General features: G+C 42.0%; 1 protein-coding gene across 6 annotated transcripts in view; it reads left to right on the top strand.

The window, feature by feature from the left end:
* The window catches only part of KCNQ2 (potassium voltage-gated channel subfamily Q member 2), a 123,858-nt gene that overhangs the window by 28,887 nt on the left and 80,450 nt on the right, over positions 1-14,521 (top strand). For all 6 annotated transcript variants that reach the window (XM_040437552.1, XM_040437550.1, XM_040437547.1 and 3 more), the window contains exons 2-5: positions 3,504-3,594; positions 3,959-4,085; positions 10,082-10,257; positions 14,134-14,262. In XM_040437552.1, coding sequence (XP_040293486.1) covers positions 3,504-3,594; positions 3,959-4,085; positions 10,082-10,257; positions 14,134-14,262 — 523 coding nt within the window. The remainder of the gene's footprint in view (positions 1-3,503; positions 3,595-3,958; positions 4,086-10,081; positions 10,258-14,133; positions 14,263-14,521) is intronic.

Below are 14,521 nucleotides of genomic sequence, written 5' to 3'. Positions count from 1 at the left end.
TGGACCTAATCTAGAGGCCACATTGTGACTATGCTGCCGCTTACCTTGATGACGTGGTCATTTTTTCATCTGATTGGAAAAGTCACCTCTGGAAGGTACAGGCCATGATAGACTCCATTAGTGATGCTGGCCTAACCATAAACCCTGAGAAATGTGCAGTGGGTCTAGAGGAAGCAAAATACCTGGGCTACATTATTGGTAAAGCGCTGTTTAAAGCCCAGATCAATAAAGTAGAGGCGATACAAAACTGGCCTAGGCCCTTAAAAAAAACAAGTCAGGGCCTTCCTTGGCATAACAGGATACTGCCGCCGGTTCGTACAGAATTTTGCCTCGATGGTAGCACCATTGACTGACTTAACAAAAGGCCCTGTCAGTTATGGTGAAGTGGACCCCAGAGGCAGAAAAAGCCTTTCAAAGCCTAAAGTCCGCCCTCTGTCAACAGCCAGTGCTCATTTCCCCGGATTTCGGAAAAGAGTTTCTGGTCCAGACTGATACGGTACGTCTGAGACAGGCTTAGGAGCGGACCTGTCACAAGTGATAAATGGGGAGGAGCACCCAGTGATGTTATATTATTGTACATAGGGGAAGTCCTGTATTATAGTAGTTATAGTTTTGTACATATGAGACAGTATTATATTATGTTGTTATGTAGTAATTATGTAGTTATATTCTAGTGCATGGAGGCAGTATTATAGTAGTTATATTATTGTTTGTACTGTAGGAGGCAGTATTATAGTAGTTATCTCCTTGTACATGGCATTATTATAGTAGTAATCTTACAATACATATGAGGCAGTATTATAGTTGTTATAATATTGTACATAAGAAACAGTATTATATTAGTTATATTCTTGTACATAGGAGATATTATAGTAGTTATATTCTCATACATAGAAGGCAGTGTTATAAGGTAGTAGTTACATTATTGTACTAGGAGGTGGTACTATAGTAGTCACAATGCATTCGGAAAGTCTTCAGCCCCTTTCACTTTTTTCACATTTTGTTGTTTTGCGGACTTAAAAAAAAAATACAAAATCAAAATCAAGTTTTACCCCATCAATCTGCACTCGATACCCCATAATGAGAAAATTAAAGCAGAATTTTAGAAATGTTTGAAATATATGTAAAAGGAAAAACTAAAATTTTGTATGGACATAAGTATTCAGAACTTTTGCCATAACGCTTGAAATGTAGCTTTGGAGACAGGATTTCGTGGAGGCACAAATCTGGAGAAGGGTACAAAAAATTCTGCTGCACTCAAAGTTCTTAAGAGCACAGTAGCCTCCATAATTCTTAAATGGAAGAATTTTGGAACAACTGGCAACCCCACCAAGCTACATAAAAATGGGGAGAAGAGTCTTGGTAAGAGAGGTGATCAAGAACCCAATGGTCACACTGGATGAGCTCTAAAGATCCTCTGTGCATATGGGAGAAACTTCTAGAAGGTCAACAATCACTATAGCACTCCACCAATCTGGGTTTTATGGCAAAGTGGCCAGAAAGAAGCTGTCACGCTTCGGTGTGGGAGGGAAACACAACACCAAGCATAGGAGGGAAGAGGGAAACAGGGAATCAGGCCTGAGAACTAGGGAAGGAAGATGGGCACGTCCTAGTGAAAACCCTAACCAAAATCCTGACTGACTACCAGTAAGAACAGACCCCAGTAAGAGGAATACCTAGAGTCCTCTCTAGCGCTATAGGACCCTGGTACTAATGGCAGGGACGAGACTACCTGTTCCTCCAAAAGGAAGGACGAACAGGAGTCTACTTCAGGCCTAATACAAACAATAGGGAAATGCAACACACAGAACTCAAACAAAATACAAAAGGGAAAGGAAAGACTTAACTTCAACAAGGATATGAAAGCACCAGGAACTCCGAGATCCAATCACAAACAATCCACAGGCACAGAAGCTATAAACCGCACAGCATAGTGGGAGAAGCAACTATAAATAAGGAAGGTTAAATGACCACATAAGCAACACCTGGAGGCAAGGGGTGTGGTCATTACCAGAAAAAACACAGACACCTATTGATTCACAAGGAAAACCTGTCAGATCAAACCATGTGCTGCCAGTCTCACAGATCTCCTGCCATTCACTGTCGCCGGTACGTCCGTTTGTCTCGGTACGTCCGTGACAGAATCTTGGCTTCGGTTCTAAGCATCATGTCTGGAGAAAACCGGGCAATGCTTACCAACTGCCCAATCCCATTTCTACAGTAAAACATGCTGGTGGCAGCATCATGTGGGGTGTTTTTCAGCATCTGGGACAGAGAGACTGGTTAGAGTTAAAGGAAGGCTGAATAGAACAAAGTACAGAGATATTCTTAATGAAAATCTGATCCAGAGTGTCCTGGACCTCAGCCGAAAGTTCACCTTTTAACAAGACAGTGACCCTAAGCACACAGCCAAGACAACACAGGAGTGGCTTAGGGACAACTCTGTGGTAGTCCTTGAGTGGCCCAGCCAGAGCCCTGTCTTGAACCTAATCAAACATCTCTGGAGAGTCCAGAAAATGGCTGTCCACCAACTGTCCCCATCCAACCTGACAGAGATCAAGAGGATCTGCAGATAATAATTGAAGAAAATCCCCAAATCCAGTTGTGCAAAACAAGAAGACGCTGCCAAAGGGGGTTCAACTAGGTCCTTCAATAGCTTAGTTTTTCCATTTCAACGTGCAGCATAACAGGCTGAACTGGATGGACAGATGTCTTTTTTCAGCCTTATAAACTATGTTAATATGTTTCTAAATAAGCAAAGATTTCTAACATTCTGTTTTCACTTTCTCGTTATGGAGTATAGAGTGGGGATTGGTGGGAAAAACATTTTTATTTTTTATTTTTTTAAACTATACCACAAGGCCGCAACATAACAAACTGTGAAAAAAGTGAAAGGACCTAAAGACTTTCCAAATGCACTGTATATTGTTGTACATGGAGGCAGTATTATAATAGCTTAAATATTGTACATACTGTAGGAAACAGTATTTTAGTAGTTATATTCTTGTACATAGGGAAATTATTATAGTAGTTATATTATTGTATATAGGAGGCAGTATTATAGTAATTATAATATTGCACATAGGAGACAGTATTGCAGTATGTTATTGCACATACTGTAGTAGTATTATAGTAGTTATATTCTTGTACATAGGAGGTAGAATTATAGTAGTTATAATACTGCAAATAGCAGACAGTATTTTAGCATGTTATTGCATATACTGTAGTAGTATTATAATATATTACATAGGGACATTATTATAGTAGTTATATTTTTTTTATATACGGTATATGGGGCAGTATTATAGTACGGTATTGTTTCACTGTGTGTTCATTTTCCTATTTGGATCCTTTAAAGATGAAATAAAGTTACTCCATGTGTTTTATCCGATTCCTACTTGAGCTGGCCATGATTTACAACGATATGTAGTATTATAGTAGTTATTTTCTTGCACATTGAGGCAGCATTATAATCAATAAATCAATGTTTTGTCCGTTCTCAGGTTCCTGCTTGTCTTCTCCTGTCTCGTTCTTTCTGTCTTTTCCACGATTAGAGAATATGAGGAGAAGTCAGAGGGCGCCCTCTACATACTGGTATGTATGAAAAAGAGATTGCCATCTCTTTGCAGGAAAGATGTTCTTAGTAATGTCTCCCACTGTGTGCATTCTTAGTTTATTTTATACATTTTACTGTAAATTCAGTTTTTGAAAAGGGTATTACACTGTTAACCACCAATGTCCATTAAACAGAGTTCCTGAGGTCTCCTCCCAGAGACGTTTTATCTTTTTTGTACTGTCCATTTAAAAAATTGGAATAACGCCTAAGCCTTCTTTTGGGAAACTTTTCATGCTTCAAGTGTGTAATAAAACCTGGCTGTTAAAAGTGTAATATCCCTTTGAGTTTCTCTTTTCTGTTGTCTTACACCCCTTCTAAAATCTAGTCTTTAATTTCCCCCAGGAAATTGTCACCATTGTGGTCTTCGGGGTAGAATACTTTGTGAGGATATGGGCTGCCGGTTGCTGCTGCCGTTACAGAGGGTGGAGAGGACGACTGAAGTTTGCCCGCAAGCCATTCTGTGTTATCGGTGAGGCCAATCATGCCATCTTTGTATGCTATCTCTGGTATATCTTGCCCCCTCCCAGATCCACATTTGGTCACTGTGTAGAAATGGTATCAGGGTGTGGGTACCCCATACCTCCCAAGTTTGAAAGGAAGCACACAAGTACAACTCCTGCAGCATGCAACTTTTTAAAAAGTTATAACCCCCACCTAATCCCTGTCAATACACGCCAATGATGAGCCATCTCACAGCAATGATGCCCCCTTAGTGCCCACCACAGTAAACTCCCCATTCACAGTAGTGTTCCCTTATGCAGTATAGATGACCCTATAGTGCCTTCACAAGGCATGATGACCCCAACAGGGGTGGATTAAAGCTATCATTGGCCCTGGGCTGTATGAAGATTATGAGCCCCTCAAAAGTTTTAGAATGATTTTACTACATAGGCACAATAACCATACAAAGATTGCTACATAGAGGCATCACTAGAACCAAGCTTACGCTGGTCTCTGTCAAAAGAAAACTATATCTACTACCATTGTAAAAAGTAAACCAAAAAAAAAAAAACAGATCCATCAAAAAAGAATATACTGATAAGTAACTCAGTTCACCCTTGTCTAAAAGGAATGGACAGAAATATCTAAGGCCAGAAACCACAACAGGAGGAAGGTCCGGCATCCACATAAAGTAAAATCCAGACTTCACTGGAAAATCCATTACGATCCATCGATATGAAAAAAAAAACAAAAACACACACCGCTAATGCGCTATAACGACCTCGCGTAGGTCAGATACATCGTATATTTTTTCCATATCTATGAGTCTTAATTGATGTTCCAGTGAAGCTTGGGATTTTAATTCATGTGGATGCTGGGCCATCCTATCTATCAGGTGTAGTGTTGAGCGAACTTGTGTTTTAAGTTCGGCATCTAAAGTTCGGGTTCGGGTTATCGAAAAATCGCGTTATGGATTCTAAATTCCGTTATGGTCCGTGGTAGCGGAATCCATAATGCGATTCTTCGATAACCCCAACTTTAGACGCCGAAACACAACTTAAAACACAAGTTCGCTCAACACTAATCAGGTGTACTCCAGTTCTTGTAGTTTACCTGGACACATTTGAAAACATGAAATCTAGCCTAATTGACAAATTTAGTAAGTATGGCACAAACATCTGAAAGCCGTCACCTACACTCACACAGCAATACGCCATTATACACTCGCTGGCACAGATTTACTAATCGTAAGGATGGCGATGATGAATGTGGCGCAGGGATAGACACCTTTCTCTGACTCTAGACCAACTATTGGTTGGCTTACTTTGAGACAGAATTTTGGGCCCTTTCCCCTTTCTCACTAAGCTCTGCCCCTTTCTACTAAGCCCCATCCCCTTGTCGGAAAAAGGTATAAGCCAAATTGCGCCCTTGTTAGACAGATTTTAGCTGCAGATACACATTAGTAAATCTGGGCTACTCTTTCACTCACAGCAGCATATCTTACAGACACGTAGACACATAGGTGCGCTTTTACATACACAAAGGCAAAGATTTACATGTGCAGGCACACTAAGGGCGCTGTCACACACAGCTTTTTGTGCAAGTTTTTGATGCAGTTTTTTAAACCAAAGCCAGAAGTGGTTTCAGCAAGAAGCAGAAGTCCTTCCTTTATGTTTCGCATTCCCTTCCAACTCACGTATGGCTTTGGCTCAAAAAAACGCATCAGTTGCTGTGTGTGACACCACCCAAAGACGAGCGTATTTAGGGCTACATTTATACACCCATATCATCTTCAAAAGTCCTGGCCCAGACAGTAGTGGGGTCAGTAGTCTCACTGTCAGGTTGGGACACTTGTTCTTAATTACCTCATTTATCATCCAACCAGAGCCCCTGTGATAAATCTGGTGCAGGCCTATCTTAGCTCACGCCATCTTTACGATTAGTAAATCTGGGTCCGTAGTGTTTTCTTCATGGTCTTTTTTCTTAAATCAAAAAAAGTCAAAAAGCTCCAGCATGCTGCCTTTCCCAACCTTTGCTGTACATTAAAAATGGTGCCCGCTCACTAGTGCATTGGACGCTATAGCCACTAATGCCTTTGATTGGTGATACTGCAGTTGCAGAAGTTTAAGTGCTGTGCTTCCAGGCCTGGAACGGCTTCCCCGCATGGCGATCGGGGAAGCTCTGATGCGTTAGTTCTTTCTAAAGAAACTCCAGTGTATCAGAGCTGTAGTTCCTTTGTAGGTCTGCAGGTGGCAGAAGTACATAGGATAACTGCAAATGGGGCTTACAATGCAGTGCTAATTCACTGAAAGGTAAGCTAAAAGCGATCTGAAGATCACATATTCTAGCCCCGCGGAGTGAAGGGGAGGGGGACAAAAAAAAAAAGTTTTTTTAAATTTTAAAATTCTAAGTACCCCCTTTCCCCAGAACTAAAATAAAAATAATAAAAAGTAAACATCATTGGCGGAAATGGAAAAGGCAGGGAGTAAAGAAATACAACGCAAAATCCGAAAATTCCAGGGTCATGAAGGGGTTAACGTAAATGGAAGAAGAAGAAAAAACACTTGTGTGTCCTGTGTCTCATATTTCCCATAGGCAGAAACCGCAAATACAGAAAATTCCACTGAAATCTATGAGTGAAACCAGCCTATAGGTGTTTGGGTTAATTAAAAAGCCGGGCAGCAGTGAATGGTGTAAAATAACAAAATGAACTGACTTCCCTGCCGCTCCCAGCCATTCGGATTTCATCTAACTCTTAAAACCCCTTTAAGGCTTCTTTCACATTTGTGTTACTGATCTCCAGCGGGCTGTAGCGGTAGAGAGCAGGCTGTCTGGCTCTGGCGGAGCTGGGTTACCGCATTGCCCGCCGGATACCATTATATTCAATGGAGATCTGGTCGCTATCTGGCAAATTTGCTGGGATTTTGGCCAGAAAAAATCCATTGTGTGCAGCTGTGTAGCAGAGCTTTGCTTGTCAGGTGTGTATGTAGCAGAGCTGTGTTTGTTAGGTGTGTATGCAGCAGAACTGTGTGTTTCTATATACAGTGGCGGAAATAATTATTTGACCCCTCACTGATTTTGTAAGTTTGTCCAATGACAAAGAAATGAAAAGTCTCAGAACAGTATCATTTCAATGGTAGGTTTATTGTAACAGTGGCAGATAGCACATCAAAAGGAAAATCGAAAAAATAACTTTAAATAAAAGATAGCAACTGATTTGCATTTCATTGAGTGAAATAAGTATTTGAACCCCTACCAACCATTAAGAGTTCTGGCTCCCACAGAGTGGTTAGACACTTCTACTCAATTAGTCACCCTCATTAAGGACACCTGTCTTAACTAGTCACCTGTATAAAAGACACCTGTCCACAGAATCAATCAATCAAGCAGACTCCAAACTCTCCAACATGGGAAAGACCAAAGAGCTGTCCAAGGATGTCAGAGACAAAATTGTAGACCTGCACAAGGCTGGAATGGGCTACAAAACCATTAGCAAGAAGCTGGGAGAGAAGGTGACAACTGTTGGTGCGATTGTTCGAAAATGGAAGGAGCACAAAATGACCATCAATCGACCTCGCTCTGGGGCTCCACGCAAGATCTCACCTCGTGGGGTGTCAATGGTTCTGAGAAAGGTGAAAAAGCATCCTAGAACTACACGGGAGGAGTTAGTTAATGACCTCAAATTAGCAGGGACCACAGTCACCAAGAAAACCATTGGAAACACATTACACCGCAATGGATTAAAATCCTGCAGGGCTCGCAAGGTCCCCCTGCTCAGGAAGGCACATGTGCAGGCCCGTCTGAAGTTTGCCAATGAACACCTGAATGATTCAGAGAGTGACTGGGAGAAGGTGCTGTGGTCTGATGAGACCAAAATAGAGCTCTTTGGCATTAACTCAACTCGCTGTGTTTGGAGGAAGAAAAATGCTGCCTATGACCCCCAAAACACCGTCCCCACTGTCAAGCATGGGGGTGGAAACATTTTGCTTTGGGGGTGTTTTTCTGCTAAGGGCACAGGACAACTTATTCGCATAAACGGGAAAATGGACGGAGCCATGTATCGTGAAATCCTGAGCGACAACCTCCTTCCCTCTGCCAGGAAACTGAAAATGGGTCGTGGATGGGTGTTCCAGCACGACAATGACCCAAAACATACAGCAAAGGCAACAAAGGAGTGGCTCAAGAAGAAGCACATTAAGGTCATGGAGTGGCCTAGTCAGTCTCCGGACCTTAATCCAATCGAAAACCTATGGAGGGAGCTCAAGCTCAGAGTTGCACAGAGACAGCCTCGAAACCTTAGGGATTTAGAGATGATCTGCAAAGAGGAGTGGACCAACATTCCTCCTAAAATGTGCGCAAACTTGGTCATCAATTACAAGAAACGTTTGACCTCTGTGCTTGCAAACAAGGGTTTTTCCACCAAGTATTAAGTCTTTTTTTGTTAGAGGGTTCAAATACTTATTTCACTCAATGAAATGCAAATCAGTTGCTATCTTTTTTTTAAAGTTATTTTTTCGATTTTCCTTTTGATGTGCTATCTGCCACTGTTACAATAAACCTACCATTGAAATGATACTGTTCTGAGACTTTTCATTTCTTTGTCATTGGACAAACTTACAAAATCAGTGAGGGGTCAAATAATTATTTCCGCCACTGTATGTCAGCTGTGTTGCGGTGCTGTGTTTGTCAAGTGTGTATGCAACAGAGCTGTGTGTGTATATATTTCATCTGTGTAGCAAAGCTGTGTTTGGTGTGTATGCAGCAGGGCTCTGTGTGTGTATATAATGTGTTTGTGTCTCCAAAAACTTTTCAAGTCCAGCTCAAATGTTCAAGGTATAAAACTTTATTCCAGCGGTTAAAAACTTTCGGTACACGGATAACTTTTTACGCGTTTCAGACCATTCTCAATATAGGTCCTTCATCATGACAACCTATATTGAGATTGGTTTGAAACACGTAACAAGCTATCCGTGTACCGAAAGTTTTATACCTTGAACATTTGAGCTGGACTTGAAAAGTTTTTTGAGGTTCTACAGAACCACCCAGGCGCTATGTCCGTGCTCGGGGCAAGAAGACACAGATGAGAGCTGCCTTTTCCTGTTTTGTAAATGTGTTTGTGTGTATATAATGTGTGTACTTGGCCGATGTGTGTGTGTATTTCTATAATGTCATGATCATGGACAGTAAAAATAAACACCTAAACAAATAAATAATCAAGCCTGGCCGGACACTACAGAGCAATGACAGGAGGCACATTTACTTGGATAGGTACATTTAATGAGGTGACCACACGCACCATTGCTGTTTGTGTCAGTGGTCAGCAGATGACACACTAATTTTAACAGGAGCTGACCAAAACTATTAATCCCCTTTATGCTAGACCCCGCTGAATCATCGAGGCCAGGGGAATGATGGAGGAGAGAGTTGACCATTGCATTCAACTGTATTTGTGTCCCGAGGATGCACATATAGTTCAAGTTGGAACATGCAGCAGCTGTTCCGGGACATCAGCCAAACCTCTGGACCGTCCAGCCAGATCTGGGACGGTTGGGAGGTATGGCACAAAATAGCTGAAATAGAGTCCTAGTTCAGGAACCAAGTAGAAACCAACCTACTGTACTATAAGCCCTGGTGATTGCTATGGTGGTATCTCACAATGCCATAATTATACCTGGTTCAAAAGTTGTGGTTGCACTCCAGCTTTGGTGCCAGAAGAGGCCAGTATGAAACTTGAGGAGGCCCTGATACAGATATCCTTATGCAGATACGTTGTTGGGGCTTCTCAGCATTAAAATGGTTGTTCTGGATGAGAAGAAAGGGTCTGTTTTTCCCCAGAAACAGTGCCACTCTTATCCGTGGATTGTACCTGGGATTGAAGCTCTGCCCCTCCAGTCTTACAGATTTTAATGGGCCTAATGTTGGTTGTAGCCACTGTACTGTCTGCACATAATGGGAGTATTTTTTGGGGGCAACGTTTTGGACATACATGAGAATATCACCCTCTTTTATTTCTTCTCTGTGCAGACATCCTGGTGTTGATAGCGTCCATAGCGGTCCTGTCTGCAGGGTCACAGGGAAATGTCTTTGCCACCTCAGCTCTCAGGAGTTTGAGGTTTCTGCAGATTCTGCGTATGATCCGTATGGACCGGAGAGGAGGAACATGGAAACTACTGGGCTCTGTGGTGTATGCGCACAGCAAGGTATTGCTCACTGTATAAGGCATGGTGTTATTTCTATGAATGAGTGATACTGGAGATGCATTGTATTCCCATACCACAATAATGATAAATAATTTAATCCCTTTAGAAGTGGCGCCACCTACAGGCTACAATCAGTATTGCACAACAACTTAAGTTAGTGAATTTATCAAGTTAATTAATGGGCAAAAAACCCCATAAAAAAACAGTAAAAAACAATAAGAGGCGATAGAAGAAAATTACTCAACAAATATTAATCAGCAATAGTGAAGCCGTTTGAAAATGGTGTGTATCTAAAAATTGAGGTGTATCTAAAAAATTAGTGGGAGACAGGAAGCAGGAAGGGGGGGGGGTGACGTAAAATTAAAAGTATTGGAATTTAAAATAAAAAATAAAAATAAAATGTAATGTGGTGTGCTTAAAATCTTTTTGTGTTGCACTGAATAAACTAAAAGTCGCCCCCTCTGTGTTGCGAATGGATGTACAGGTGAATACAGGTGTAAGTCTGTACAATAAGATGTTACTCACTTCACGGGGAAGGGGGGGTTTACTCGGATAAGCATAATACACCGGTAAACCAATACCCCCCCAGCCAGGTTCGCCTCTAGATGGTAAAAGATAAAGGCAGCCACAGTCAGGAAGCTTCTGTTCAAATTTCTTTTATTCGTGTTTATAAAGCTGGCTCAACGCGTTTCGGGACGATGTCCCTTCATCAGGAGTAGTATTACTGGCAGTGTGCATGGTCGGGCTATTTATGGCCTGGGTGATGGCTTAATTGGCTGGGGGAAGCTGAAAAAAGCACCAAAAAAGGGGGGGAGGGTGGTCAGAAAATGGCGCCAAAAGGTGAGGGGGCGTGTTGGCTTTACTTGTGGTGACGTCGGCGGCTCAGGGTGGGTGGTAGCGATGCAGGTGAGTGGTGGTTAAACACGAATAAAAGAAATTTGAACAGAAGCTTCCTGACTGTGGCTGCCTTCATCTTTCACCATCTAGAGGCGAACCTGGGGGGGTATTGGTTTACCGGTGCATTATGCTTATCCGAGTATCCCCCCCCCCCGTGAAGTGAGTAACATCTTATTGTACAGACTTACACCGAAGTGTATTCACCTGTACATCCATTCGCCACACAGGCGGCAACTTTTAGTTTATTCAGTGCAACACAAAAAGATTTTAAGCACACCACATTACATTTTATTTTTATTTATTTTTATTTTTAATTCCAATACTTTTAATTTTACGTCACCCCCCCCCCCCTTCCTGTCTCCCACTCATTTTTTAGATACACCTCAATTTTTAGATACTCACCATTTTCAAAGGGCTTCACTATTGCTGATATTTGTTGAGTAATTTTCTTCTATCGCCTCTTATTGTTTTTTTTACAGTTTTTTTGTCAATTGGGTTCAAGTCAGGGCTCTGGCTGGGCCACTCAAGGACATTCAAAGAGTTGTCCCTAAGACACTCTTGTGCTGTCTTGGCTGTGTTCTTTGGAGCTTTGGAGCTCAGCCAGAGTGATCGTTGGATTCTTGGTCACCTCTCTTACCAAGACCCTTCTCCCCGATTACTTACTGTAGTTTGGCAGGTAGCCCAAGAAAGAGTCCTGGTTGTTTCAAACGTTTTACATTTAAGAATTCTAGAGGCCACTGTGCTCTTGGGAACTTTCAGTGCAGCAGAAATGTTAGTGTACCCTTCTCCAGATCTGTGCATCCACACAATCCGTTATCTGAGCTCTACAGTCAGTTCTTTCCTCCTTACGGCTTAGTTTTGTCAGCTGTGATCCCTTATACAGATAGGGATGTGTCTTTCCAAATAATGTCCAATCAACTGAATTTACCACAGGTGGACTTCGGCCAAGGTGTAGAAACGACTTATAGATGATCAAGAGAATTGGGAGGCCCCATAGCAAAGGGTTTGCATACATAGGTCTTTTTCAATAAACTTGCAAACATTTGTAAACGTCAGTTTTCACTTTCTCATTAAGTAGGATTGAATGCAGATTGATGAAGAAGCCTTTTTTATTTTTTGCACAAGGCCACAACATAGCAAAATGTGGAAAAATGTAAAGGGTCTAAAGACTTTCAGAATGCACTGTATATATGTTGTAGTATCTACTTCACTATTGTCTAAGCAATATGTATATCTACACAGTAGAGTCACATTATTATGACCACCAGCTAATACCCAGAGTTACTTCCATGTGCAGCACGGACAGCAGCTAGACGGCCTGGGAGTGACTCAGTAAGGTCCTGATAGGTTGTCACAGGTATCTGGAGCCATGCTGACTGCAGTGCATCCCATAGTTGATGGAGGGTGCGTGGGGAAGGATCCATACAGTAAACACGACGTTCGAGGTGGTCCGACAGATACTCATTGGGTTCAAGTCTGAGGAATTAGAAAGCTAGGTAGTGCTTGGAAGTCTTGGTCATGCTCTTCCAACGAATGTTGGACATTTCTAGCCATGTGACATGTCGCATTGTGTTGCTGGAAGATCCCACCCACCCCAAGGAAGACGATCAGCATGTATTATATGTGATCTGCAAGGATGGATCCATACTTAAATCAATTTCAGAATGCCTTCCATTAGGATGAGTAGTCCCAGAGAATTCCAGAAAAAAACATTTCCCAGACCATAACACTGCCCCCACCAACTTGTGTTCTTCCAGCAATAGTTGCAGGGTATATGTTCTCTGATGTTTCTCACCTGACATGCCAACGTTCATCCGTTCTATGAAACAGAAAAAGTGTCTCATCGGAGAAGGCAAACCTTTGCCAATCAGCGGGAGTCAAGTTCCCATACTGCTACGAAAATTGAGGCCTGTTCTGCCGTGCCGATGCAACCTCATTTGCAGAGGCGGAGTGACCATCCGTCTGCTTCGGAGCCCCATACACAGTAGGGTTCACTGAATTGTTGTTTTAGACACACGTCTGGTAGCCCCCTAGTTCATTTTGATGGTGAGCTGCTCCACAGTAGTCGCTGGTCCACCCTCGCGCACCCTGTAGACGACTTTCACCTCTCATCAATGGCATGTGGTACTCCACAGTTTCCAGGTCGCTTATTCACAATACTGCCATTTCTCCACTCACGATACACTTTAACCACAGCAGCACAGGAAAAGTACACAAACTGCGCAATTTCAGAAATACTGCCACCCTTGGCCAGGAAGCCAATAATCATCCCTTTTTGCAAGTCTGATAAATTGCGCCTTTTATTCATGACACCAACGATGGATATGTGTGCAGACCGCCTATCGCACACCTTATATACCCACCAAGCCAGCTCACGACTCGTGACTTCCTTTATGAGCTACACGTGGCCGAAGTTCAAAGTAGGAATTGGTCATAATAATGTGACTTTATATGGCAGTGCTAGTGTGTGTGCATCAGCCCAGGTGAGATCAGAATAGCTTATAGGATAGGATAAGAGCTGTCAGGGTATGAAAACTTTCACAAGGCAGATTGTATATTGGGTATAGTGTACTTTTAATGAATAATGCTACCACCATTCGCCAACGTGTGAAACCAGACTCTGCTATGATTAAAAAAACAACAGAGTTCTGCTTTATCGGTATAAACTTATGGTAGCATAGTCTATTTTTACGTTTTTCAGCATGAACCTGTTATAACTTACGTCCGTTGCTTATAATAGTACAGGAGTGTTATAAGAGGCGTGGATGATACCAGATACATATGCGGCTGTAGATGTATCTGGAGATTCTCAGCCCTGTAGAGATGTGACATAAAGTAGCGATCGCTGCTAAAGTGAGCATGACTAAAATAGCAGGAAACAATAGAAAGCATATAAACTGCACAGTAAATGGAGCTGGCCTTGACTTTATGTGCAGGGCGCTTTAAGCGGATTATTTTTCACTTTATTATCACTTTTAGGAACTGATAACAGCCTGGTACATCGGCTTCCTGTGCCTCATCTTGGCTTCGTTCCTGGTTTATTTGGCAGAGAAAGAAGAGAACAGCGAAATGTTTGATACTTATGCCGACGCCTTGTGGTGGGGACTGGTGAGTGGATTGAGTTCTGAACCACACACTAAAGAATCCTAGGAAACTTGTAGAACATTCAGATTTCTTTGTTAATTTTTTCATGAGTAGTTGGATACACTCCAGTAAGTAATGTATCTAAGGTTGTGTTCACATTAAAAACGATCCATGGCACATTGAGAATCCTTTCTTTAACAGTCATCATATTGGGAACAGTAGAGGTCTACTCCCCCAGGCTGTCTAAAAACGGGGAATTATTATTATTCTATAGCTGTCAACA

Source organism: Bufo bufo, chromosome 6 (assembly GCF_905171765.1).
Source record: "Bufo bufo chromosome 6, aBufBuf1.1, whole genome shotgun sequence".
Lineage (NCBI taxonomy): Eukaryota > Metazoa > Chordata > Amphibia > Anura > Bufonidae > Bufo > Bufo bufo.
The sequence above is the reverse complement of the archived record's forward strand: the minus strand, read 5'-3'. Positions and strand labels throughout refer to the sequence as shown.